Source organism: Monomorium pharaonis, chromosome 4, assembly GCF_013373865.1.
Source record: "Monomorium pharaonis isolate MP-MQ-018 chromosome 4, ASM1337386v2, whole genome shotgun sequence".
NCBI lineage: Eukaryota > Metazoa > Arthropoda > Insecta > Hymenoptera > Formicidae > Monomorium > Monomorium pharaonis.
The window spans coordinates 7223285-7250725 of NC_050470.1; the positions used below are offsets into that span (position 1 = coordinate 7223285).

Sequence of the window (27441 nt, forward strand, 5' to 3'; positions counted from 1 at the left end):
TATTTTGTATTGCTTAAATCTGTTTTCCTATAAAAATATAAATAACATATATTAAAAAATTGTGTCAAGTGTGAATAAAAATTATACATATATGAAAACTTAATTTATATGAAATTTAATGTTTTTGTATCTCATTTCTTTTATTGTAGCAATCAAGATATTATCATTCATTGACATACGGAACGATCTGTACAATTTGCAACAGTTTTCACGTGTTATCATACCTTAAATTAACTAAAATTACTTGCCTATTAGTAACAACTATTTTTATCGATAAAATATTATAGGAACGTCTATTCCGCATCTTTGCACGTCTTGTGTTCCAGACACACATCGTAACAACACTTTTCCGATTGGTCGCATTCATGATCGTCGTCGCAGTGTTTAGGTGGCTTGTACCAGTCGTAACTTCTAGGACAGTGAGCCCTCAAGGGCGGGCAATGCTTTTTCGGTGTCCACTTCATCACGAACTCGTGCCAAGGGTGCTCGAAGTGCGGCTCGGCGGCGATACCAAGCCAAAGCCAGGGAAAAAGAAATGAATGCCAACTGTGCTCCGACGAGGAATCCGATGAGGAATCACCTTTTCCGTTTGGACAACAATAGTACCGATGATTATCCATTTTGCACCAGTATTTGCAGGACCTCATGTAGGTTTTCGTCGGAATGACGAACAATAATAGGAGGCACAATGAGTTTCCGCGCATTTCGAGTATATCCGCGCCTTTCCGAAAGCGATAAAAATACGTCGCTTGCAATTGTCAATTATTTCACTTGGCCTCGCTCTAAATAATAAAAATTTCGTCTTAAAAAAATTATATTGATTATTTAAAACATATATATATACTTTTCAGAAAATTTGTCGTTGCACGATAATTCTTCAATGATTAATTATACTCAAAACTCTTTTGTTCAAAAATATTATGCATAAAATTGGCTTTTTAAAAATTCCAGTAGTTACGACTTAAATTTTGTTACCGCGAGAATAACTGTAGAATTATTTTGAGATTTTTCTCAAGGTTTATACTTACTTGCAACACGACGGTTTATGATTCAACAGACGAGCAGCTTCTTGTTTAACGTGTCTTATACACAAGGAAGGAACACGCCCCTACCCGGCGAGGAGGGTTGTAAATCGTGCGACACCTTCAATATGTCAGTCATCGACACGAGCACGTTTGCTCGTACTCGATTTCACATGTCAGCTTTGTAAAATCTCGTCTCCGATGGCTATTCGGAAGAACATCGAGAAACATCAGAAACGAAGGACACGTCATATTTGCGTTAGAATGGGCAGGGCCGAATCTACGAAGCCAACAAAGCGATTTCAAGTTTTAACTCTAATGTTGCAAATAATAGTTACATAGCTTCTTAAAAATATTTATTTATCTCTTACATTCTTCGCATCTCTTCCTCTGGATTTTAGAATTATTTATGAAGGGACATTTTTTATGATTTCTATTTCAAATATATCCAAAGTCGAGATATCATGCACGCCGCGTTTAATGTGTCAGTTTCAAGTTTTAACTCTAATGTTGCAAATAATAGTTACATTGCTTCTTAACGATGTTTATTTATCTCTTACATTCTTTACATCTTTCCCTCCAGATTTTTGAACTATTCATGAAGGAATATTTTTTAGGATTTCTGTTTCAATTATATCCAAAGTCGAGATATTATGCACACCGCGTTTAATGTGTCAGTTTGCAATTAATAAACATATATATATATATATACATATATATATATTTAAAATTTTTACTAAAGATAGTTAATATATGTATAATAAACCTACAAAAGCTTATGAAAATCTGTCGTACAGATTTTAAAAAATTTCCAAAAATGGTTTTCTTCATTAAACTTCTAAAGGTAAAGGACCTCTCAAGTGTTTCGCACGTTTAACAATGGTTAAGAGTGGAGACACGAGACACGAGTCGTCCGTGTTGTAAATCATTGACACGTGTATGCGACCCTGAAAACAGTGAGGTTGTGCGAGCATGGAAATTTTTCTTCCGCGATATTTCCTGAAGAAGTCTCCTGTGAGACGCCGACATAATCGCCGGCCCCGTTCTACTTCGTCGCGTGCTAAAGAATCGCACCATTTCCCTGACATTCACTCATTTCGAAGTGGCGTGTGATAAAAAAAAAAAAAAGTTTGAAATGGGATAGTACGCTTTGCATTGAAATTGAGGATCGAAATCGGCGAAATTTTCAATTTTTGTAAAAAGATTCCGCTGAAGGATACTTTATAAATTTTGTCAAATTGTGTTATGATATACCTAATACGTTTAAATAACGATTGCTATAGTTTTGTGTCGCCTTGACTTCTTTGAATGGCCCAAGAATTATCGCTCTCAGAAATTAATGTAGCAATTGATTTTCTGAGCAAATGTGAACAGAAGACAAAAAATTCAATTTCGAGTTTAAAAGTAAATTTCAATGAAACACAGTCAAGTAAACATCAATAAAAAATAATTACTAAATTGCTAAATAATATATGCTAAATAATATAAAAAGAGATAACAAATCTTAAATTTATGAACCAAAAACAATTATGCAGTTTTTTCTCTTATTTAGTTCTATCTTTTTTTTTAACAGGTACAATTGACCGAAGTAAAGCAGTGGATCAAAGATGCAGCCGTGACAATTCGTGAATTGTTGGATAATCAGCTTAAACAATTAAACCGAAAACCGGCGCTGATCATCGGGTTCGCGCGTGAATAAGAAGTGGATCGAAAAATGTTTGTCTCGTGAGACGCGTGTTAGCGACATTTTGTGCATCGGTAACGGCGAAGAAACGGAGGGCGAAGACAATGGTGAGGTGAGATAAGAGCAACGAGGCGCCTGAAAAAGAGGATAGACAATCGTGAAATTACGGAGTTCCGGGGAACGGGGAGATGTACAAGTAAGTGATGTGACAGTAATGTTTTTCTCGAACATTATTGCATCATTCCTTTGAAAGTCGCCACAAACATACATACGCCAGTTTGGCACTGGAGTCTGGTCGGAGTTCCGATCGTGATCTAATCTAACAAATACAAACGTGTCCGAAGACTTTCGATACGTGAAATACTCGTTAACACACGTATAATGTTATAGGTAGAGCATCCGCAGCATATTACACGCAAAAGATTTTATCGGTAATTTCGCAATAATCCTATATCAATCTAATGAATTTAATAAATAAAAATATATTATAAAAAATATGTATTATATATAATTATTATACATATATTATATAGAGAGAATATTCCATCCAGTTGGATAAAAATTTCTGTGAGAGTATCTTGATTCTGTTACTAATGATCAATCAGTCATCAATTTGATTTTGTTTATCTATCAATTATTTGCATTTTTATATGTAGCACAATTTTAGTTTTTATATCAGATGTGCTAGTGCAAAAATTTTAATTGAATGTCTTGTTAATTCACCATAACAATGTTTATATTTCGTATATAAAGCTCATTGAGGTTTTGGGAATTCTCGATTCTTCAATAAATTAAAACGATTGCTATATTACAATATATTAAGAGAACATAATACTTTTACATTACGTAACAACGACAGTAACAAAATACTATAACATTACAATGCGTAATATACATGTAATCATTTATGGTATATACATACAGAATCTGGTATCTTGCAAAGATACCTTTATCTAGAGAGAAATTAATACTTTCAACATTCTAGAAACGTTTTTGTTCTTAGCATGCTTTTGACTTTATAGTATTTTATCCTATTTTCTAATACTTTTTAAAGATATACAACAACATTATCAAAGTTACGCAAAACATTCTCTAAAACATAACTATAATCACGATTAATGTGGAAAGACTTCCTCTATCCTTTTGTAGAATGTTTTGTTTTTCTTTTTTTAAGCGTTTGAAGGAGGTTTAAAGCTACCATATTTGCGCATCTGTCTCCTACTTTCAGTTATAAAAAACAAAAACTAGTTGCACGTCAAATTTCTATAAATTTATTACACGCGTGTAATAATTTCATAAAAACACTTCGCTATGCTATCAATTATGTTATTACAGTGCAACCGCGATGCCTCATGGAAATTTACATCACGCTTTCATTACGCCGTTAATTACATTAGTTATATTATACAAGCTACGTATATTTATACATAAATAATAGAGATAGGAAGATAGAATTGTGCTCTTGTTGAAATAGCAGGTTCAATTAATAAAAATCTCTTCAGATAGATTTGTGCAGCTCGTAATAACGCATATATCTTATCTAACATTTAAACGTTTCTATATAATACAAAAAAGAAGAAATGTCACTGCAAAAGAAAACATCTACTATACAAATATTAATATATTGTAGAACACGCGCCATTGAATGAGTTAGATCAATATGCCTTTTTTGGTTTATACCATTGTCGATTTGTTTATTATCATATCACAATATCATAGATAAAATATTAGGATTCTGTTTTATATCTTAAATTGGCCATCATTTGCGAATTAATTGTAAAACCCTGAGTAGTCATTAAATTAAACAAGAGTAATAATATAGCTTCGCTCGCTCTCGTTCTCTCTCTCTCTCTCTCTCTCTCTCTCTCTCTCTCTCTCTCTCTCTCTCTCTCTGTCTCTCTTATATACAATAAAAGTATTTATAAATCAATATAACCAAAAAATGTCAAAATATTTTCATGAAATATTAAAATAATAAGTATTTCTCTTTCTCTACTTTAAAAATAACAGTAACTTAAAAAAATAAATTTTGCAATAATTTAATAATGTTAAATATTAACACATAGTCTGGCAATACAACATACCATAACTACAACACACCATAAACTACAATATACTTTTATCTGTGGTCTTTTTCGCATTCTTAGCTAAATAACAAATTTTTAGCTAAGTTTGACTATTTACATCTGCTAATTAGTGTCTGTATAAATAATTAGGTTTAAATATAATAATCTGTTTGCATATAGAAATGGAATAACCAACACCATTTGCGATAATAATTTTCTATACGATATTCATAAAAAAATATGTCTTTGAATTGCGCTCATTATAATAGACTACAAATTACAATTAATTTATGTTCAGGTATATATATATATATATATATATATATATATATATATATATATCATACAAATTACATTAAAAATAAAACGGTGTGAATTGAAAGAAACTTGTATTTCTTTGTAACGGTGTTAATTGGCAAATTATTTCTTTCTATTCTGACCACTTTTATGACTCACTAATGTACTTTTTAGCTTGAGCTGATTTAATCTAGTTTATTATTTCAAGTACGCTAATTTTATAAGATAATAATTGTCGAGAAATATATTTTTAAAATGTTAATAATTAAATTAAAAGTAATTATTTACAAATGATTAATATGTATCTCACTAGTAAAATATTGAATATATAATTGATCTATAATTTATTCCCACAATTTGAGCTATAAATGTTTCATTATCCTCTATATTTTTTCTTCTTTCTTTTCTACTTGTTGCTTTATTTTATTTGGCTAATTGTGTTTTCAACATAATTTTAATAATTAATATTATAAATTTAATAAATTTTTCTGCAAACGTTCTAAAAGATATATATATAATATCTGTAACAAATTTTTCTATAATATTAAGTAATATTATTTGCAAAATTTTGTATTCATAACAGATGCGTTATAAATTATCTTTGAGTTGTTATGAATAACTGATGCGTACATGAATACAAACAGCTCCAATTAAAATTTTTTGGAGGATTAATTTTTTTTATAGAGCATTGAACTTTAGTGTGTAAAAATATTTCATCTCGTGGAAAAATAAATACACTGTGTCTCTAAATCTTTATCACTTTACCTTCCGATGCACTCGACTCCATAATTGTCATGTATGACCAAGACCTCGTATTCCAGATAGGGCATTTCTTGGCCGTTCAGCGGTATATAACACACTTGATGATTTGGTTGTATCTTGCCGATGTGATAGATACCTTCGTGCAATACTCTGCCAATGAATAAAGCGTAACCATCCTCAGTTTCGCCAGCGGGTAAGGCGTGCAAAGGCACACTACCTTCCCAAGATTTCACCCAGTTTATGTCCTTGCCGCACAGCACCTGGAACTCTCGTTTCTCATGAGCATTGCCGCCCCATGCGACCGTGCAGACGTTGTCGCGTATGCCGCCTGGTGTCACTGTACCCTGATGATGCGCCCGACCGATGTACAAACCGTCCTCGGAAGCCATTACCGCATTCCGAGGTAGTCCAAATGCTTCGTTGAAGTCCACCCAGAAGTGACATGTGTCCATTAGTTGCTGTCTAATAGCGGGTGACGTAAACTGGCACTCTGATACAAGTATCAAAACCATCGCGTTTTTTCTCACACACATTTTTAATTAATCCGTATAGGACGTTAATACACTTAAGTTTGATTACATTGCAGTTTAGAAATTTCCTTAAAAGAAAAACTAGAGCAATCAACAATGAGTTAATATACCTTCAATTATCCATTCTCCAGTTGCACCCCAAGCAGTACTAACTCCTATATAATTTATGACAAAGGGGCTTCTGTCTTTATAAGACATAAACGGCATGTCAAAATCATCTTCACGAATGACTCTTAATAATCCATCACAAGACCATCTGCAAAAGTCAATTAAAATAAGAACTGTACATAGTTTTGTGCACTAAAATTTATTTTAAAATAAAATATAATTATAAAACATCATATTATTAATAAAATGTGATTTTCTTACTGTATGAAAATATCACATATCTCATCAGGATTCAGTATGTCCCTAGTATCTGCTTCTGCTACATCTGGTTCTGTATTATTTCTTTTTATTGCCGACATAGTATTTCCCCATCCACCAATAATAATCTAGAACAATAAGAATTAATATTTATAAGAATAATAAGAAGTATTTCTATTCTTCAGAGTTACTTAAAAATATATGAGATTACTGCGTATCAGTCAATAAACAAATACAAACAATTTATTATATCTTAAAAAAAGATTTTAATCAAATCTGTATGAAAATTAAATGTAAAAAATATTTATTAATTTTCAATTTATTATTTTTAAGTCTTATTTTAATAAATTTTCTTAAACAGTTGTTTACTGGTGATTGTCCAATCTGGTGCAGTAACCTTATATAAATGTATAGACAATAAAAGTAATTATTATTCATATAAAGCAAGATAGCCTCACCTCATATACATTGGAGTCACCACCAAGATGTGTCCGTAAGGCAATCCTTGCATCGTGGCTAGCTTTAATGCCTAAACTAACGCTGTTTTTTGTAATGGGTATGTAACGATAGTCAAGACTGTCCGCAGTAGTAATTCTAACTGAAAGGAAAAAAAAAGATCGGTCAGTACGATTAGGAGGATAACTACTATTGAAAAGCATTTAGCTTTAAAAAATTACAAGATATAATTTTCAATGAGACTCACTCGGACTCATTTTTGAAAAAGCCTAGAATTCTTTGAACGTACAGGAGTCAACGTCGAAATGATTCATGCTAATCATACAGAGCTCGCATTTTCGTGGTGCCGTGCCGTCCTCATCTCTGACGAATCACTATCTCGATCGGTTTATCACTTAAAACAAATAAATAATCATTTTAAAATTCCAAGTGCAAACGTTATCATTCATCGTTGATGATTAATGTTACTGTGATGAATAGATGTAGTGTTTATAAATGTTTTTGATTGCTCCCACGTCTATCTACCTTTCCGCGAAAGACATCTAATTCCGTAAAAAGTAATAGTGTGTCGTCATATTCGTGCAAAGGGAAGGAGCGTAAATTGACGATACGATAAAGGACACGATATCGCCGCGATTGTTGGAAAGCCTCGAGCGATCAAGCCGGCGCGACACGCCGAGCAGCATTGCGTGCGAAATTATCCGAGTGACGCAACGTCGAGATTCTCGAGCACGTGCGCACGGCCGTCGAGATGTCAATTGGCCCAATCGTTCGCTCGCTCGCACGGCTACGTGGGCAAAAACCACACGCGTCCGTGAACTCCGTGACTCACCGATAGGCATGACAAGCTCTCCGGCTGTATCGTCGCCGCTTATCGAGAACACTTTAGCGACGCGATACGAGGAACGGACGAGAGAGTGATCGCCTCGTGAATCTCAAGTTTCGTGAGATCCTATAACTCACACTCACATCTCATACGCGGAACTGTCTTTACTTTACTAGCGATGTCGGCGGTTGTTAGGAATGTTAGGTCGGGATACCGACGACGCCGACGTCGCGATTCTGTCGACGTATCGATACTTTCATCTCGATGTTTCGCGATAAATTAGCATCGGTAGTTTTCGCGATAAGGTGACAATTTCCCGAAAGTTTTCGCCCTTGCTGCTGTTGCTGCTGCAAAAAAAAGAAAATACCAATTATTTTTGCCAACAATATCGCAAGTACACAGAAATACGATAATTTTTAACAGATTTGATATTAATTTATCGATGGTATCCAGTTTGGAATAAAGTGTCTTTGGATTTGCGATATATCGCGCGCCAAGTTAAATTCGGGATACTCCTCGAGAGATACAAGTTCCGCGGCTTTAGAAACACGTATATGTACGTTTGCCTCAAGATACGATCGCATCAGCTACTTTTTCCCGAAGGTCAAGATTTTACTTGCATTGACTTAAAGAGAGTTTTCATGCTCGGAATTAATCGCGTTCGACTTTCCATTCCGATTTTACTTTCTGTACACTATGACGTACACAGATACTCGCACGATGTTACTAAGAGGTCATAAATTATTCAATTCTTAATCGTCAAGAAACGCAACTTAAGTACATGTCTAATAACGATAATAATAATACGTAATGATAATTAAATCAATTAAAACAATTTATTAACTTGTAACAACGCAATTGAAACTTTTTAGATCTACATCTTTACGCACGTCAGATTTTAGATTTATGCAAATAAAATTTTATTTATAAATTTATATGCTACATATATTCTTATATATGTATAAATGTGCATCTCAATATGTTTACTTAACATAATATATATAATTTAATAATATATATGTATACTGCGCTTCAATGTTTCGTTCTATTTCCCTACCGAGTTTATGTAACATATCCTATATAAACTCGCTAGGGGAATGGAACGAATCATTGACGCGTAATGCACATAATTTTTTTCAATCATGTTTTTCTGTATTACACAATATATCACAAATAAATTTCTATTATATTCTATATATTCCAATTTAAATTATATTCATCTGACATAATTTTGTATTTTTATTGTATATATTTAAATAGTAAAATTTAAAAAAACCTAATTCTGTTCTATTAATATATTAATATCATGTGCATATTTTTTTAAATTTTATATACATATATTATAAATTATATAATTGTTAATAATATATTACATTCAAACATATATAGAATCATTTCAGCGATTCGAAATTATACATTTTTATGTTCAAATGTTTTCCATATGCTAACGCTGAATATAGCACGCATGCAAAACAATAGAAACATTGACATTTTACATTCAACTGCCAGGGTCATTGCCGTCCAAGTATCTATTGAAATACATCTGATTAACTTAGGATCAGTGCGCTTGAATGAATACATGCGAACGCACGTGCGTGCGCGGAAAGTAGAAAGCATTAAGAAGGACAACGAGCAAAACTATAAACGCCAGACGGTTGTACTTATAGACGCAAACGTACTATTCCGTACTTCCGTGAACAAGTTGCAAGGGATTGTAATTTTTTCTGCTTCGTTTATGAACTTTCGAGCTGGCTGCACGAACTTGAAATTCTGCATATACATCCGGCAATTGTACACATGCAAATTGTTCCAAACGAGATTTACTTCTAATGTATCTTTCGTGTGTGCTTCACTTAAGATATAATAAATAAAATAATTAATATTATTAAATTTATTTTACTTTACTTTATTTGTATGACTTCCTGGGAAAAATTTTTTATATAAAACATATATAAATATGTATAAAATATGTCTATATATGTTTATACTAATTTCTTTTCTTTGTAAAACTTCTATTTGATATAAAATAAATAATAGTTATACTGAAAAGACAAAAACTAATTGAAAAGATAATTTTTGCATTGTTTTTTTTACGAAAAATTAAGTTTGAAGAAATGAAAAAAAGTTGCTCATTTATAATCATATATATAATTTCTTTTATTTTTTATACCTAACTTTTTGTAAAAGAAGCAATGCAAAAATTATTTTAAAAAATCATTTTTGTTTTTTTAGTATAACTTATTTTTTTAAATTATAGCAAACAAAAATTTTACAAAAGAAAAAACTAGTGTAAATATATATGAACATATTATAAATATATATATGTATGTTTTTATATAATAATTTTTTCTCGAATTATAATAACCACGATAACATAAATATTAAATACAAAAGGTATGTATATAATTGATATGTTATTATCTGAATAATAAAAAGAAAATTAAACGTTTGTGAGTAGAAATGTAACGCTTTCTACAGTAAAAGTTTTAAATCATGAGAAATAAAGTTCTCACATTAGATTTGCTATATTTAAGGGAATGGTGAAAAACTTTCTTTTTTACATAGTAGCATTATTATTCAAGTAAGATAGTTGGTTTACGTACGTATGTAAAATACCTTTAAAATCGTTTAGAATTTCAATTAGTTCAACTCAAAATTTCCATAAATAATTCAATATTCGTGGACGATTAAATAAAATTGATAACATAAATAAGTTTACAATTAAATGTACAAGAGTATAATATATAATATATAAGATAAGTAATTTATAAATAGTAATTATATAAGTAGTATAATTTATAAATTTATAAAATTTTTATATTTATTAAAATTATAAGCATTTATAACTATGCATTGTTATATAATTGAAATTGTAATTATTTCTGATAATTAATAATAGTTTTTTATTATTTTTCATTAAGCATAATAAATTTTATAGATTTGTTTGGTATTAAAGAAAAAATATATTTGTATGATACAATTAAAAAATTAAAATTAAAATAATCAAAATGAAAAAAATGGAAATGATTTTGGTCCTAATGTTTAATTCTTTTTTTAGTTTGTGAGATTAATTACAGTCATATTTTCTATGTTATTGAGGAAACTTAAGTGCCTATTGAAAGTGAATTATTTTTTTAATTTACAAAAGACTATAGTTAATTAATAATATTATAAATCACGCGTAAATTATACGTGCATCTTACCGTTGTACTGTGAACTATTAACAGAGGAAAGATATCTGTTCTCGTAGGCCGTTGTGAGAACAGTTTATTCGTTACTATGTCGCACAATCATAGTGATGTAAAGAGTATTATAAGATGGTTGATTATTGTAATCGGGTAAAGAGGCGGGGAACAACAATCCTTCCTAGATTTACTTCTTTATGCGTTAGGCAGGTAGGTAGGTCACAATACTGCGTCTCGTAGTTCACTATGCAGTTGCACAGAGAGGTGACCCATTGCTTTCCCTGTAAAAGCGAAGAGCTAAATCAGGTTGACTCGTTTCTCTCCGCTCTGTATGGTCGGATCCCGACCAATGTCACATCAGTATGTGCACACCGAGATCGCTTTTACCTTTTCGTAAGGCGAGGGAGTGGGCTGCCGGGGGTATAAAACAGAAAACAGCGCTTTTGCTAGCCAATATGTGTGTAGTTCCGTTTTAGTAGACACCAGAAAGGTGTCTAGTTCTTCATTCATTCGTTTGACATTGAGTTATCGTTGAGAATCAGTATGCTTCTAGTAAGTAGATTCAATCTGCGAGTAGGGGATATTTAACTATTTCAGAAGGCAAAAAATAATTTAGCATATTTATTGTACATCGCGCGTAGTGTCGCGCATTGTTTGTTGGTATTTAAGAAATATACGAAATTGAAAAAATCAAAAACATTTTCTTCAATTATATTTAATCTCAAAGTGTGTCTATTAAACATATTATTAACTTATATTAGTGCAAGTGTCTTGTCTATAAAATTTTGTCCTATTAAATTAAATTTAAAAATTGTGCACATTACTTTTTATCTTCTGAAAGTTTTATATTGAAACAATTTGTGATTACGGACACAGTTTACATTCTCTTAATTAGGTGATATATCGAATAATTTCTTACAAAATAATTATCTTTTTAGAGCGCAGTGATAATTTGTTGTATGATAGTTGCGAATGCGGAGCCACCTTTAAACAGTACGTATATTGACACGAAGCTTTTTGCACTGTATTGCTTTTTACATATTTTCCTAAAGGACTTATACTGCATGACGAAGATTAATCACATCTTTGAGAATTCAGAACATTAGCATTAAATAGAAATCTGCAATTGGAAATAAATTATATCGCGCTTCAACCGAAACACCATTTCTTTGTAGGCTATTCTTTTACTGGCGATAGCAATGGGTACGATTACGGTAATACCGTTACTAGTAATGGATACTTGGGATCTAAGGATGGCTATCAAAACGGTGGAGGAAGCTTTTACGGTACTGGAGACATCAATCACAAGTTATCCAGCCATGTCGGCAGTCACTCGTTAATTAACATCGGCAATCAGGCTGGCATCGGAGGAAGTGACGTAGGAAACAGTTACAACGGATATTCCGCGAACGATCACGGGAATGAGTACGCGGGATATGCCAATATTTACGGGAATTCCGCTAGTGAATCTAACACTACGCCCAATCGTGCTACGTCTACACTCAGAGGATATATTGGCGCCAACAATAACGGGGAATCGACCTTTAACGCGTATTCGAGCGATTCAATTAATAAAGACTCCGATTTTGGCCAGTACGCGGCTGCTAGCAGCAGCAGCAGTAAAAAAATACCCGCTTATCTCGGATTCTCCAGGCCAACCCGGGTACCAGACAATTATCCCGAAGGCTCTGCTGATAATGGGTCACAAGGATATCGCGGATCCGAAAGTGATCACATCTACGCGCCTTATTCATCAGGCGGTCTGACTAGCGAATACTTGTTTGGAAAGCAGAAAAACGACCCGTTGAACTTGAAAGGAGGCAACAAGTACAGCGGCGTCTACTCGATTCCATCCGAGACGCGTTACACGCGGGGAAACACCGGACACGTGATCTATAATCGCGATGTACCATCGTTCGTGTTAGGAGGCTCCAGACTGAGCAGTCTCTTCTCCAAGGCACCTGGTATCTATTCTTCAACAAAGTCCAATAAATACGGTTCCAAATACTTGTCCCGCTACGCTCCGAATAGCGAGGTGACTTACGTATCGAGAGAACGCGATAACTATTACATGCCTTACGGCAAGGGTGGCAGAAAAGTCATTGTAATTAAAGACAATAACCCGAGTTACACCGGTCGTGTTTATTCCGACGAGCCGCTTTACGCTGGCAGCGACAGCAGCTACATTAGAAGTAAGAGCGGTTTTGCGAACGGTTACTCCGCTTCGCCGAATTTTGATGGATACACTGGCAGCAGCAGTTATGATGACAGTTCCACTATGATCAGAAGATATAGAACCAGTAGTGGTCCCATGTTTATAAAACCTATTTATGCTTAATTAACTTATCCTTTTGATTTAAGTATTTAAAGAATATAGCACATTAATGTGTATTTTTGATATTTGTATATATATTTATTTTATAACTATTTTAATAAGGCTTTCTTGAATGTGTTGTTACAAAATAAAAATGTTGTTCAATCTTTTATAAATGATCAAAGGAGATTATTTATATTATTTTCCTTTCAATTTCTCATACATGTTTTGAAAAGTTTATAAGTATTACGCTACTACGTATTACGTATTAAAAAGAAGATATTCTTAATATGCTTATTTGTTTACAAATATTTTTTTTGTCTTTAAAAACTTCTTTCAAAGAATCAAGAAATTGATTTGTATAAAAAATAAGTAATTTTCATAAAGTATGTCCTTAGTAGCAATAATATTTATTTAATATCGGTAAATTATCTAAAGGAGTATTTGTAATTATTTAAAAGTATTTATGTAATTATTTTTCAAATACTATGTTTTTGATTTATCTGTTTTTGACAAAAATTACATTTGTATGTTATTTATATTAGATACACTGCATCGTATAATGAAAATATTTTGATTATCGCACACATATATATCTAAATTTACAATTTTTATATATTAAAATTATATAATATAATTTTAATGTTCAAAAATTTTTTGACGCAATGTTCATGGAGGTGTCCTTGATAATTTAGGCTTAGCCAAAAATGCCTCTTCTTCTTTAGCAAGATCAGAATCATTTTTCCATGAAGTATCATTACCTATATTGCTGTTATGGTTATTACTATTCCTACAAACAATTTACTAAATAGATTTGTAATACCTAAGAAATAAATAGAAGCATTAAAATAATAAATATATAATTTATTCAATATCATTATTTATAGAAATACATAAATAATAACAAAAATGGCAAAGTTATATACAAATAATACAAAGCATGTGCTTCAAAAATAAATATTCGAAAGCTGTGATAAGTGCACTGCAACTGCAACGATTGCATAAAATATTACTCACAATGATGCTATACTACTGAACTTTTCCGCTTCTGTAAAAATTAGATTTATAAATTTTACTAAATTTATCGATACATAGTATAAAGTTAAATATTTTAAATATAAAGTTAGGATCGCCTATTTCGGTTTGCAGCGGATCTTAGTGCTGAATATAATTTTTCTATTAATTTATATTCTTATATTAATATCTTATGTAAACTGCGCGGCAACAATTTTGTCAGTATTGAAACACAGTTGCTAGCGAGATATTGACGCTTAGAAGCATCTTAAAAATTCCACATTTTCCGAAAATTAATTATTTTCCGATTTCTCTTTCCGATTATTTTCATCTTCTAATGCAACATAAATAGTGGAAAAATGTGGCTCAATTAATTTGTAATAAAAGACACGATTTATTTTTAACTATTGTATCAAGCAACACGAAAAAAACAAAAAAACAATATTTTTTAAATAGTTTCAACAAATTTAAAATGTGTCATCTAACTAGTTAATATTTATCTGGGTCTCTATCACTTTCGTTACGTGCTCCAATTTTCCCAAGGTTCTGCGTATGTAGGGAAAGTTGTAAAGCTTTCACTGAATGTAGAATTATTCTCTTAATGTGCCAAGCTCGTCATTTTTAAGTCAGTTCAAAACGATAGCAGTATACTGAATATGCTACTATTCAAATGATAGTTAGAAATGTCAAGTACGTACCTGCTTGACCATTCTCGTGACCGGACACAAGAATCGTAGACGATGTCTCTACAGTTTCATTGTTGTTCCTGAAAATCAATTAACATAATGAAATAACTACATTGAAAAAGTTTGTTTGTTTGTTACAAGCTTAATTACAAAGTAAATTAAATTAATGTTTGTATTATATAGTTTATATATTAAATCATTTTAATTAAAATTATTTTAATTAATTAATAACGCACTTCAAAGTCCGATTTTCGTATAAATAAATTGTATCTTTGGGAATTGTTTGTTCAGAAAAATTTCGCTTAATTGATTTCATCATTTCTGAGGACACTTTTTCTAATCCTGTTTTTCTGAATTTTCCGTCATTCAATTTTCCTGTATCAATCCTATTTTCCGATCTTCGTAATCTTAATTGATCGTGCATATTATTATTTATTCTAAACCTTGAATTTACTTCCACCCTAAATTGATTATCACAATCAAATTCATATTGATTATGATTGCTCTTTCTGCTCGCGTTTAATGGCCAAACTATATTTTTTAATACAGTTAAATTTTTCTCTTGCTTTCTGTATGGTTGCTTTTTGCATCTCATAATTAAAGAAGATTCTGAACCGACAAATTCTTTTGCAAAACTTTGAATTTTGTAAGAAAACGATTCTTTTAGGTTGTTTGTAACAATTTGCTGTTCCTTAAAATTGATATATCACATAAATAAAAAAAAAGAGAGTAATATCATGAATTTAATTTGAATATTTGGATACCTTCAAAGAGAAATCTGACAAATTTGATAGTTTAGCGAAGGTTTCTTGTTTAATATAAGTCTCTTTCGATATGTTATTTTTTATTTTGTTATTATATCTGTCATATAATATATCAATTTATTATTTTGTTATTATTATTGTTCAAATTAGTCAGCAATATGCATACGTAATTTTCATATAATGATGTACGTATCATTAAACATAAATCGAGGTCAATGTAAATTTTATGTATAAGAAAAGCGGAATATTTTAGACTTTTTAGAGCATATACATTATAGTCTGTATATAAATACCTTAGTGTAGGATACGATGGATGTTTATTACAAACATGATTATTATGTTGAATGTCGTAAAAGTCGATAGGATTCAACGTAGATATTTGTTGCAGAGTCGTATCTGTGTTTACAGTCTCTTGAGAAATTTTTGAAGAGATGCTGTAACACATTGCAAGCAATGTTTCTCCGTTTAATTCACCAACATAATTTTGCAGTGGATCGTTTTCGTCTAATTCACTTTCCAATACATCCAAGTCTTCCTACGAAAACGTTCAGTATCCAAATTCATTCAGTGTTCAGTAATATTGATATTCACAAGGTATTTCTGTACTCAAATCGTACTTACGTTATCATCATCTCCGGTCTCGTCATTCTGCGGTGTGTTAATATTTTCATATCTCTGTGTTCTCAATACAAGATCTAGATGCTTTCTATCGTATCGAAATTATCATTTAGAAAATAGAAAAAGTTCTATTATGTCTTAGTCATATTTACGAATATTCTAAATATTACGAATGTTTTAAATATCAAAACAGACATTTGCAATTTAATAAACAATAATTACAAATGTCTAAAAATATATTTTAATGTATATAGAAACTGCTGTCCTTGGTATCAGAACTTTTATATTTCGTGTGAGCATATACCTTATTTCCGCAGTTTTCTGATTATTAGATATTCCAAGATGTTCCGATATATTCGAACGCTTAATTTTTCTTGCCTCCTCATTGATTATAGGATTGCACAAAAAATTGTTTAATGCTCCATTGACATACGGTAATGACTAATAAATGTTACAAAAATTTTATACATAAAAATATCTCTTACATGAAATCTCTTATATATTAAATTTTCTAAATAAATACAAATATTTTTATTAAATGCGCGCGTGACTTTACTCACGGATGCGTGATCTATTGAGAGAAGGATGAGCAAGGTAGATACGAGTAACGAGGATATTTTAGATGCTCTGGCTTGTGCTAGCCGATGTAACGATAGATTCATTAAAAGTGCGGTAGCGTATTCGAGCCTATATAAACTTATGATGCGACATTTATGGTGTAAATGATCGATCAACCATTCGAGCAGTCCGCTTTCTATCATATATATCCGTTGTTGTCTACGTAAAGATAATTTCTGTAACATGGCCACCATCATGTCACAAGCGAAAGGATCCACTCCGTCGGCATAATTATTATCAAGACAAGCAAAGGTCTGGAATATCGAGAATCATTTTTATTAATCTTTATTAATGCTCCAGCTCTTTCTACATGCTTGCAAAAAACAATTAACAGTTACGTCGTTACATCGCCGATTCAAGTAAAAGCATACCACATTTACGATAGTAGATCCGACCGACAGATAATCTCTACCGCATCTGAAGGATGCTAAGGTGTTCAGCAATCGTGCAATAAATTGTTGCAAGAGATGCCTAGCGTAAGCTTCACCGGCGGTCAGCAGGCACGGTAAAATCGACTTGCCATCGTCGGTAGCAATTTGTCCATGAAGCCCCAACAAATCCCGATTTATATATTCGTGCAAAACTTCATCTTGTTCTGTCGGTTGCATGAGCGTTAGTTTCTAAAAAGATAAATAAGATGTTTGCAAGGCTCACTAATACCATTGCTTATAAAACTATCATCTTAGTTACCCAACGTAATGCTTGTAATAACAATAACTTTGTCTTCACGTCTCCATTAATTAAATGCAACTTGATCTTTTTATAATTTAATAATTTGGGAGATATCGGCACTGTTGCGACATTAAGTTTAGGCGGTGATTTTACATCAACACGATCAAGTTGTAACAAAGACGGCTATCGAAAAAAATAGCTTATTAAGAAAATAAGTTTATAGAAAATTACACTATTTCTCTTTTTTATGTCCTTTTTACTTACATACGTATTCTCTCTTATATTTTGATTAAACAAATCTGGAAATATTTTCATGCAGATCTCCAGTGTTCGTTGTACATCGATATTTTGCCCTTTCACCGAATTCTCCAATGCCGTTGTTAATTCCCCGGCAACGTCTATCAATTTATGATAGTCTGCATGCAATTTGTGAAATCTCATTTTTAGTTTTTCATAATTTGTACGAACACTGTATAAATGAGACTTGGTTAACGCTAAGTCATGATATTGAATCAGCATTTTATCTGACTTGTGCATTTTCGACAAACTGTTAACGCTCTCTCCCGGATTCAATATATATTCCCGTGAATTATTGACAATAATTTGACTTCCAGTAATAGGCGTTTGTGTACTCCTACAAATGGTAATGTACAAATCAAACGTTTTTAAACCTCTTTACTAAAATATCGAAGAAAAGATATATTTTACTTTGATTTTAAACTTATTTTATTAGAACAATTATACTGCTCCTCATGGTCTTCTAAAAATATAGGTATATCTCTATCGTTTGGCATAATTGGCAGATTATTCTTTATAGTCTTATTTTGTGTAACATCCGATTCCACAGCTAGTGTTTCTGTTGCTGGCATGATCGTATGAACTCGTTCTACATTTTGCGATTGCATTTTATTGGAGTTTATATTGTCTAAAATGTCTAAATTGATCAAATCCTACAATATTCATATCATTTATATATTTTATATTTAGTATTTTTTTTACAATTATATTTTTGTCGTATATAAATGTTCAACAAATGTTAAATTAAGTTTGCTTACTTGTCTATGACGTGTAATAAATGAATCTAAATTTTTTGACATTTCATCCGACCAATGTTGTTCTAACACTTTGGAGAAAAAAGTATCCGTGTAAAGATCTTCTATAAACGGTAATGTGTAAAACAGTTGTAATTCCGTATCATGTTCTAATTCCTTGCCATTTCCTCTCAAATAATCTTGAAATTGTTTCATACTGTCATTTATATTTTTTTCGATTTCAGTGGCATTGTTCTGTTTGTTATTAACAATCTTAGATATTAATTATTTTTAAATTATATAATTAATTTTAAATATATAATATAAATTATCACATCAAAAATTTTAAAATTTTATTAAATATAATAATATAAGAAAATATTTAAGAGCAAATATAAACCAAATATAACTTTTGTTGGATAATACACTTAAAAAAATTACCTGCTTGCATTTTTCTAAAGCAAAATTGTTTTCTGTTGTAGCACAATCTTCTATTGGAGACAATCTCAGTGTGCTTGTTTCTGATGTTAGATCTAATTTATGATGAAAATGGAAAATGTTACAAAAAAAATTATGTATAATACATATAATAATACTTTTATCATGTTTTACCATGTTCTTTATATCGATCGGTGTGTAATTTACGTTTAGGTAGCACAGCAAAATGTACGTGTAAATAAAATGTTAACTTTTTGTATTCTTCGCATTGTTTAACATTATCAGAAAACAAACCATTCCACAACTAAAAAAATATGGTTCAGTATAATTATAAATATTTATAAGTATTTAATACTGTTATATAAACTTTACTTGAAAAAATGTTGAATGATCTCCGGTATTGTAATATATCATTAATTGATTATACGGATCTGTTACATTTTCTAATTTACAATTTTCCAAATTTTGAAAACCCATTCTTGAAGCTTCTTGAATTAAGGCTTCGGCAGTATTTCCAAAATCATGATCCAGAAGAAACTGCGAATTATTTTCCCAATACAAATTTAAAAAATATATAAATCAGTCTAACTATAAGATTAAAATTGTTATTTTAAATATATATATTGAATATCATTGATTATACCTGATGAATCACTTTAATGTTTTTATCAGCCATTTTATTCTTCGGGGATATAAATCACGTATCTTCTACCTAGATCGTCATTAAAAAAAAAACACCACTACTTTACAGTTAAATTATAAATAATTTTTATTTTACAAATTAATGATTTTAAACTTAAATAGTCTATTCAATTAATATAAAACTACTAATACTAACCATTTAATCAATATCTGCTTATTTTATTTTACTTACTCCAGTGACATTTAGTTATTGTTGTTTGATTTATTCCGGCATACGTAACTCGGCAGGCATTTTTCCGACAAACTCATGCCGCGGGGAGGGAGAAGTTATGTCAGTTTGGTTATTAATCGATTTTATGCAAATACCCTATTGATCAGCGTACAGCACTTCAGCAACGTGTATTCCGCGGTTGTCGCAGCGAAAACTGCAATTTTTACGATTAAAATTTCGCGCTTCCCAAAATGTAGACGAAGACAGGTTGTCAGCGAGCGATTTCCGTATTGTATCGTTTCGCGACATCCGCGTAACGGAGTTAGTAATTTACCAACGCCATGTGATCCGCGGAAAAAAACACAAACGTTTCACGTTTACGGTGGCTACAACCAGAGAGCGGTCATCACGTTGTTTTAGGTGTTTTCATTTAGGTGTTTTCATCCATCAGCGCCTCTATGTGCACAAAATGTGGACATTGAACTATCTAGTCTAATATCTATGAATCCCGTAGGTAATGTGCATGACTTTTTGGGTCTCTTCTATGCTATGTCCACGTTTATTTGGTTCTGTTTCATCCTATACCCGTAAATTTTACAATTATATGCATTCATATTTTAAATCTGTTTTATGCAAATGTGCATAATCGTGTTCTATAAATGTGCAATACCACATATACATGATATAAAATCAAATAATTGATTGGATAAAAATTTACTCACCGATTGCTGTCGCTGCTCCTGATACTGATATTGCTGCTGCTACTGCTGCATCCCTTTTCCGGAATACCGAATCGCCCCATGGATGCCGCTTTCTGCTGACATCATCCTGCTGTTCTCGAACCACATTAATAATGATCGCACATTAATAACGATCGCCCGATACTTTATTCGGCACTCCCGATATTACAGATAATATATATCACACGAGTAAAACGTAAACCGCGCGCGAGAATTTCACTTGGCGCAACCGTTACATTTGAAAAAAATACGTGAATGCGTACTCTCCTCGAGCGAATACGCGTACACGAAAACTTTGCCCGAAACGAAAATCAACATGGCACGAAAGTGAACACGCGAGTCGACAGAACGTCTGACCGGCGCTGGAGTTGCGTACGTGACTGCTGGCAGGCAGACTCGGCGGTACTCGGCGGTACTCGGCGCTAGTCGGCGCCACTCGGCGTTGCTAGGCGGTTGACCGCCGCGCCTGCGCCGACTACCGCTGAGTCACGTACGCCGCTGCCGCCGCCATGTTGCTCCGCGCTCCAGCGCCGGTCGGACGCATCGGACGTTCTGTCGACTTCGTGCGTGTCTCGTGTATTCAGAATTCATTGTGCGCAGGTACGGTGTTGAGTCTGTTGAGAGTGTCGTCGCGAGCTATTTGAGATTGTAACAGAGGTCGGATTCATTTGTAAAGCGCGGCATCGTGCGTTTGCCTTCGGTTTCGTGTGAAGTGTTCGCGTACGTGTTCGAGCAAAGAGTTTGCTCGAAGTACGTTTGGTAGAATATCGCGAGTGCCAATTAAGTGAAGTGCTACTAATCGTCGTGCGAGCATACGAAATTTTCGAAACGAATTTATCTCCGTTTGTTGTGTCTCGGCGCGTAGTTTTCATTCGAACGATTTTCCTCGGCCTGCGTTTCCACGAAGTTACGTGCAGTTACGTGACGTCACGCCACTTTCGTGCCATGTTGATTTTCGCCAATCAGATGAGCCGTCCTTTTCACGTATTTTTTCAAATGTAACGGTCGCGTCAAGTGAAATTCTCGCGCGCGGTTTACTCGTGTGTGATATGTGTGCTACAATATCCGTAATATCGGGAATGCCGAATAAAGTATCGGGCGATCGTTATTAATGTGCGATTATTATTAATGTGGTTCGAGAACAGTAGGATGATGTCAGCAGAAAGCGGCATCCATGGAGCGACTCGGTATTCCGGAAAAGGAATGTAGCAGTAGCAGCAGCAGCATCAGCAGCAGGAGCAGCGACAGCAATCGGTGAGTGAATTTTTATCCAATCAATTATTTGATTTTATATCATGTATATGTGGTATTGCACATTTATAGAATACGATTATGCACATTAATTTGCATAAAACAAATTTAAAATATGAATGTACATAATTGTAAAATTTACGGGTATAGCATGAAATAGAACCAAATAAACGTAACCACAGCATAGAAGAGATCTAAAAAGTCATGTACATTACCTACGGGATTCATAGATATTTGACTACATAGTTCAATGTGCACATAGAGGCGCTGATGAATGAAAACACCTTAAAACGACGCGATGACCGCTCTCTAGGAAGCCCATAGCACGCACCGACGCACGTGCACGTGTGCACGCGGACCTCGACTGTCATAGTTGTTTACAATATCGTTCATCGACACTTATCGATTCGCGAAATTGTACTCGATTGTACTCTACATACGGCTCGTGTATTATTACAATTTAGGAAAACTATAAAAATGGCCGAGAAAAAGGAGTCCCTGTTGCACAACGCTGTCGTTTCAGAGGTTTTCTCTCGGTTTTTTTTACTCGCATATTTAACTCGGAGGTTATATCTTAAGAGTCCGCTTGTAAATCGTAGATACCTGACACCGCGTGTTACATACCGAATTTTATTACCGAGGAGGAAGAGAGACAGATTATAAAGTACGTGAATGGCGTACCTCAGCCTAAATGGACGCAATTAAGTCACCGTAGATTGCAAAATTGGGGTGGCATACCGCATCCCAAGGGAATGATAGCGGAACAGATTCCTGATGTAGGTAGCCAAAATGTAAAATATCGTAAAATTGATTAAGATAGAAGAACTGAAAGGTTTTCTTTTTATTTGCTGCAACAGCATTTATGACAATTATTCTGAAACAAATACATTAAGTATTAACACTGCTATTTTAGTGGCTTCAGAGATATATTGATAAAGTGGCTGCTTTAGATGCCTTTGAAAAAGGAGTGCTGCCTAATCATATTTTAATCAATGAATATTTATCTGGACAAGGCATAATGGTATGTCAAAAAAGAAAGAGAATGCCGGACTTGTTTTCTTTCTTTATTAGTATATTAGTAAAGTATAAATTACAATTAGTATAATATTTATCTACATTGGAATAGAGAAAATGCAGGAATATATATACATGTCGGTTTGTACTGAGTAGTAACATAGTGTCTTCACCAGGCACACTCGGATGGCCCACTTTTTTATCCTGTTGTAACCACCATTAGCTGTGGTTCCCATACCCTCCTTGACTTTTACAGACGGCTTGAAACATCAGAGGTAGCTGCAATATATAATAAAGACTATGCTATAGAATAATACATACATTAATGCAATTACTCCTGCAGCAACAGCAATCAAAATTGGAATTTAGTTTGCTGCTAGAACGTAGAAGTCTGTTGGTTCTACAAAAGGATTTGTACCATAATTATTTGCATTCCATAGCGGAAAGAAACTCTGATAGTATATCGGATTCTTCAATAAAAAATCTACACATGTGTGCAAAAAAGTTTACAGAAGATGAGATAATAAAACGTGGTACTAGATTGTCTTTAACTATTAGACATGTTCCAAAAACTAGCAAACTGAAATTAAAAATTTTTTGATACACATACATGTTATTGAAATTTGGAAAACTTGTAATTGCAATAAACAATGACATTGTTGTATGTTTCTTTCAATTGGTATATGAACTTACTTTATGAATTGTCATGTAACATCACATTTGTGTTCCCACTGCCATTCTCGAGGCTCACATCCATCACTTCTTGATCACCCTCATCCAACATTCCTTGCAGAGAATGTATGGAGGATATTAAAACATGGAATTGCTTACGGCGCATTTCTAACTTGTGCTCCAACTGTTCCGACTTTTCCTGTGTGTAAAAAATGATTTTAAAATATAACCAATTCTATTGTATACTGTAAATTTGTTTTTATAAACTGAACCTTCTGTATAATTCATTTTTTTTCTTTTTCTTCAATGTAAAAAGAAAGAACAAGGATGAATCATACAAGAAATTCAGCTAAAAGAAACAGATCTTATTAACAGAAAAGATCATCTCAAACCTTTAAAGCACCTAACTCTTGTTGCAATGTATCAAGCTTGATGTGTGTTTCCAATCGGTCTGGTTGTTCATTAATGACTTTGGCTAATACGTCGTACTCTATTCTATTTTTTCTCACACGCTTGGCATCCTGCAACTCCACCTTGGTTTTCTCTATATCTTCCTTGGCCTTTTCTATTTGTATTTCAATTTCCTTCGATAGCTGCTCATAGCTTTTTAATTCCTCTCGACTCATATTTGAAACCAGTCTAGACTTTTTCTGTGCAAACTCGCACTGTGCCAATTGCGAAAGCATTCTTTCGTGCAAAGTGTTATCCACGTCGGAACTATTAATCCATTTTATAAACGATTTCAATAGCACGTTGATCCTACGATCGTCCCCTGTCCCGTCACCGTCTATAAGTAGTCGCCGGCGTATTACTTCCTCTGAAAAAGAAAAATTTATACATAGTACATCCATTACGTCTGTATAATACATAATTTATTGAGAAAAATGTATGAAATCATTCTTTTTATCACTCATGTGTTATTCGTAATTTTTAATAGTAATAAATATTATGTATAATAATATTAATAAAAAAATATTACCTACCATCAGACATTGTCAAACGCGTATATTTATAATGATTTATAACCAGGAAAGTAATAATTGAATATAACGTGATATGTTTACAACTTTACATATCGCCGAAATACGCCATAATGGCGTATTGGCGTATCGTATGCGGCTAGAATGAGAACTTGCAAGTACTTCAAAATGCGAGTACGGATGATAACAAATTTAAAAAAATCAAGATCGATCGAGGGATTGAAAAAAATATAGTAGTTGAAAAATAAATTATACTAGCACAAAGAATTTATTTCTTAAATATTGAGAATATTATAAAATAGATAACGTACATTTATCAATAAAAATATTTTTGTTTTTATATTTTATAAAAAAGGTATTCGAAAAAAAATTGTTTATTTTAATAAAACTATACAATAATTCGATTTATAAGTAAAAAATTATAATAATCTTATGCAATCTGTAGACACACAATGTTTAAAAAATTATTTTTCTTATGTTTTTTCAAATAAATTTAGAAAATACGAATAAAAAGTACTCATTTATTTTCGTAAATAATTAATAAATTAATAGTTTATGTTAATGTGTTTTTTACTTGTTGCAAATAAATATAACTCAGGTTTTGTAAATAAATGCACAATTTCTTTTTTTTACAATATTATATTTCGATCTCTTTCTCCGTCTTTTTCTCTATAACTACATGATAGCGTAATACGCCTGCATAGTACACAATTTTTATATTGTATTAAATACACTTTACATTTCGTAACATCACCATTATCGTAAGAAATGGTGTAACGCTCGAGAATATATAATATTTCATCCTCATCAAAAAATATGTCTATCTCTGGTATTTAATACATTAAGATCATTGGTCCCACATGTGGGTTTTCAAATATATAATATTTGCAACATATATTATGACATATACAACTTAAATATTATACCCTTCTGGCATTTTAACGTCTCTCTGTTGATAATTTTTAACTTAAAAAGAAAAAGAAGAAAAAAGATAATCTTCGAAAACAGAAGTCATCATACACTTCGTTCATAAAGTCAGGTACATCTCAAATAAACCCGGTAGTGGTCATCTTTTTTTTCTTTTGTGAAATTATAATTTTTTTTTATATTACAAAACGTCATTGTATATTCGTTGCGATATTCTCATAGTCTTCGGCACGTCAAATTCAACATTCGACTATTGTTACAGTCATAACAAAGTTTATCGTTGTTAGAATAGAAACTAATGTTGAGTACAAAAGTCAATTCTATAAACTATGTGTATATATTTCTTTCTTTCAATATAACTGAAAATTTTTATAATCCATCATCAACTGTCATAGTCTTTTAAATGTTTATCACTTATTAATAAATATACAAAAATAAGTATATATTGTGTATATTTTTGTATATTTTCATAATAATTTTAATGTAAAAGGGGATTACTTTAAAACGTATTATCTATATTAACAATTATCAATAGTAATCTCTCAATAATGACTATCAAAGAACAATAAAGAATTAAATTCTTTAAATTATGGAATATGTGAGATTATGACAGTTGATAATCTAATTTTAATTTTTAGAGATACTCTTGCAAATGTTATTTATAAATATTTCCGAATAATTTACGAAGTTATTTAACTGCTCCATATTTTCAAAGAATATAAATTTTGATATTCATATTTATATTTTTTGACTCTTTGATATGACTTTTGATTTTCTATATAAGTAGGAATATTATTTTATTTATAAGTAGAAATACATTTTGATTATAATCAATGATCGATTTCGACCGTAAATATCCGAAAATTTACTGCATATTTATGTTTGCATTTGAAGTATTGAAGTACAATTAAAATCATTGCACAAATTGTAACAAAATTACTATATATTCTATTAAAAAAAAAAAATAATAAATTACTATGTACTGTATAGCAAAAGTGCCACGCTATTTAAATCTCCGGTGATGTAGTCAAGGAACTTTATCGTTCGCTTTACGAGTAAGATTATTTTTTGTTTAAATACAATTCGTGTAAGAAATTACTGTAAAGATGGTAATTATAAACACGCTTCGTAAAAGCTCCTAGAAGGCATTATGATTGAGAGGGTTTTTTGCGTCTTCCAAATAGATTACTCAAAACAGAACTTCGTTTGTAATCGCGATCTTTCCGATTGCCACCCGAGCTTTGCTCGCTTTCTGATCCACTCTCCGATGCTCTTCTATTATCTACCACTGCGATATTCGGAGGAGTTGTTTGCGGAGCTGCTGGCGGAGCGACATAAGGCGGCAATGATGTCGGTCTGCCAGTGAAAGTACTGTTTTGTTGTTGTACACCCTGTAAAAGAACATGAATCCATTGTTCGGTTTATACATGAAAGACAACGAGATTTATATTAAGAAATTTTTTATGATTGTCGCGCGGTTATTTTATATATATATATATATATATATATATATAGATTTTAAAATGTTAAAATTTGATATATCAAATTTTAATATTTTAAAATCTACATATATCTTGAAAAAATTGAAAATTTCTATAATTCTCAAAGAATTCATATAATTCAACTTAATATTTATTTAATATAATTAGAGAAAT

The 27441-nt window shown here is 32.0% G+C and overlaps 6 protein-coding genes across 22 annotated transcripts in view; 2 read left to right on the forward strand and 4 right to left on the reverse strand.

Annotated features, from left to right (window-relative positions):
- Window positions 1-5396: 5396 nt before the first annotated feature.
- Window positions 5397-8260, reverse strand: LOC105837486 (C3 and PZP-like alpha-2-macroglobulin domain-containing protein 8). 3 transcript variants are annotated; one of them, XM_028189237.2, is made up of 6 exons: window positions 8153-8260; window positions 7431-7577; window positions 7186-7325; window positions 6731-6855; window positions 6472-6617; window positions 5397-6321 (listed from the first exon to the last, which is right to left on the reverse strand). In XM_028189237.2, the coding sequence occupies exons 2-6, from the start codon at window positions 7438-7440 to the stop codon at window positions 5831-5833; spliced, it is 912 nt and encodes a 303-aa protein (XP_028045038.1). In that variant the 5' UTR covers window positions 7441-7577; window positions 8153-8260; the 3' UTR covers window positions 5397-5830. The 3 variants fall into 3 exon arrangements, with proteins under 3 accessions (XP_028045038.1, XP_012537768.1, XP_028045037.1); XM_012682314.3 differs by having other exon boundaries at window positions 8016-8230; XM_028189236.2 differs by having other exon boundaries at window positions 7709-8230.
- Window positions 8261-11661: 3401 nt separating this feature from the next.
- On the forward strand, window positions 11662-13608 carry LOC105837485 (probable ATP-dependent RNA helicase ddx17). Its single transcript, XM_012682310.3, has 3 exons — window positions 11662-11746; window positions 12133-12187; window positions 12370-13608. Exons 1-3 carry the CDS (start codon window positions 11738-11740, stop codon window positions 13530-13532), a joined length of 1227 nt encoding a protein of 408 aa, XP_012537764.1. The 5' UTR covers window positions 11662-11737; the 3' UTR covers window positions 13533-13608.
- A 375-nt stretch (window positions 13609-13983) lies between these two features.
- Window positions 13984-21140, reverse strand: LOC105837487 (lisH domain-containing protein ARMC9). Of its 11 annotated transcripts, XM_036285645.1 has the most exons (18): window positions 20925-21140; window positions 20188-20781; window positions 19993-20061; window positions 19722-19886; window positions 19524-19653; window positions 19353-19444; window positions 18936-19184; window positions 18589-18830; window positions 18145-18514; window positions 17899-18063; window positions 17547-17828; window positions 17151-17462; window positions 16895-17031; window positions 16594-16678; window positions 16266-16507; window positions 15221-15288; window positions 14526-14556; window positions 13984-14298 (listed from the first exon to the last, which is right to left on the reverse strand). In XM_036285645.1, the coding sequence occupies exons 3-18, from the start codon at window positions 20023-20025 to the stop codon at window positions 14178-14180; spliced, it is 2724 nt and encodes a 907-aa protein (XP_036141538.1). In that variant the 5' UTR covers window positions 20026-20061; window positions 20188-20781; window positions 20925-21140; the 3' UTR covers window positions 13984-14177. The 11 variants fall into 11 exon arrangements, with proteins under 11 accessions (XP_036141538.1, XP_036141539.1, XP_036141542.1 ...); XM_036285646.1 differs by lacking the exon at window positions 20925-21140 and having other exon boundaries at window positions 20224-20821; XM_036285649.1 differs by lacking the exon at window positions 20925-21140 and having other exon boundaries at window positions 19993-20067; window positions 20224-20821.
- A 1360-nt stretch (window positions 21141-22500) lies between these two features.
- LOC105833455 (alpha-ketoglutarate-dependent dioxygenase alkB homolog 6) lies at window positions 22501-23889 on the forward strand. The gene is made up of 5 exons (XM_012675204.3): window positions 22501-22718; window positions 22793-22969; window positions 23107-23214; window positions 23384-23482; window positions 23551-23889. Exons 1-5 carry the CDS (start codon window positions 22671-22673, stop codon window positions 23806-23808), a joined length of 690 nt encoding a protein of 229 aa, XP_012530658.1. The 5' UTR covers window positions 22501-22670; the 3' UTR covers window positions 23809-23889.
- Window positions 23244-25001, reverse strand: LOC105833456 (THO complex subunit 7 homolog). 2 transcript variants are annotated; one of them, XR_003625410.1, is made up of 5 exons: window positions 24863-25001; window positions 24272-24696; window positions 23901-24078; window positions 23626-23787; window positions 23244-23486 (listed from the first exon to the last, which is right to left on the reverse strand). XR_003625410.1 is itself a non-coding variant. In XM_012675205.2 (4 exons), exons 1-3 carry the CDS (start codon window positions 24870-24872, stop codon window positions 23902-23904), a joined length of 612 nt encoding a protein of 203 aa, XP_012530659.1. In that variant the 5' UTR covers window positions 24873-25001; the 3' UTR covers window positions 23244-23486; window position 23901. The 2 variants fall into 2 exon arrangements, 1 of the variants encoding a protein (XP_012530659.1); XM_012675205.2 differs by lacking the exon at window positions 23626-23787.
- Window positions 25002-25478: 477 nt separating this feature from the next.
- The window catches only part of LOC105833457 (spectrin alpha chain), a 63036-nt gene continuing 61073 nt past the window's right edge, over window positions 25479-27441 (reverse strand). For 3 of the 4 annotated variants that reach the window (XM_012675210.3, XM_012675208.3, XM_012675206.3), the window contains one exon: window positions 25479-27177. In XM_012675210.3, coding sequence (XP_012530664.2) covers window positions 26935-27177 — 243 coding nt within the window. In that variant the 3' untranslated portion in view covers window positions 25479-26934. The remainder of the gene's footprint in view (window positions 27178-27441) is intronic. The other variant, XM_012675209.3, reaches the window with a different exon arrangement.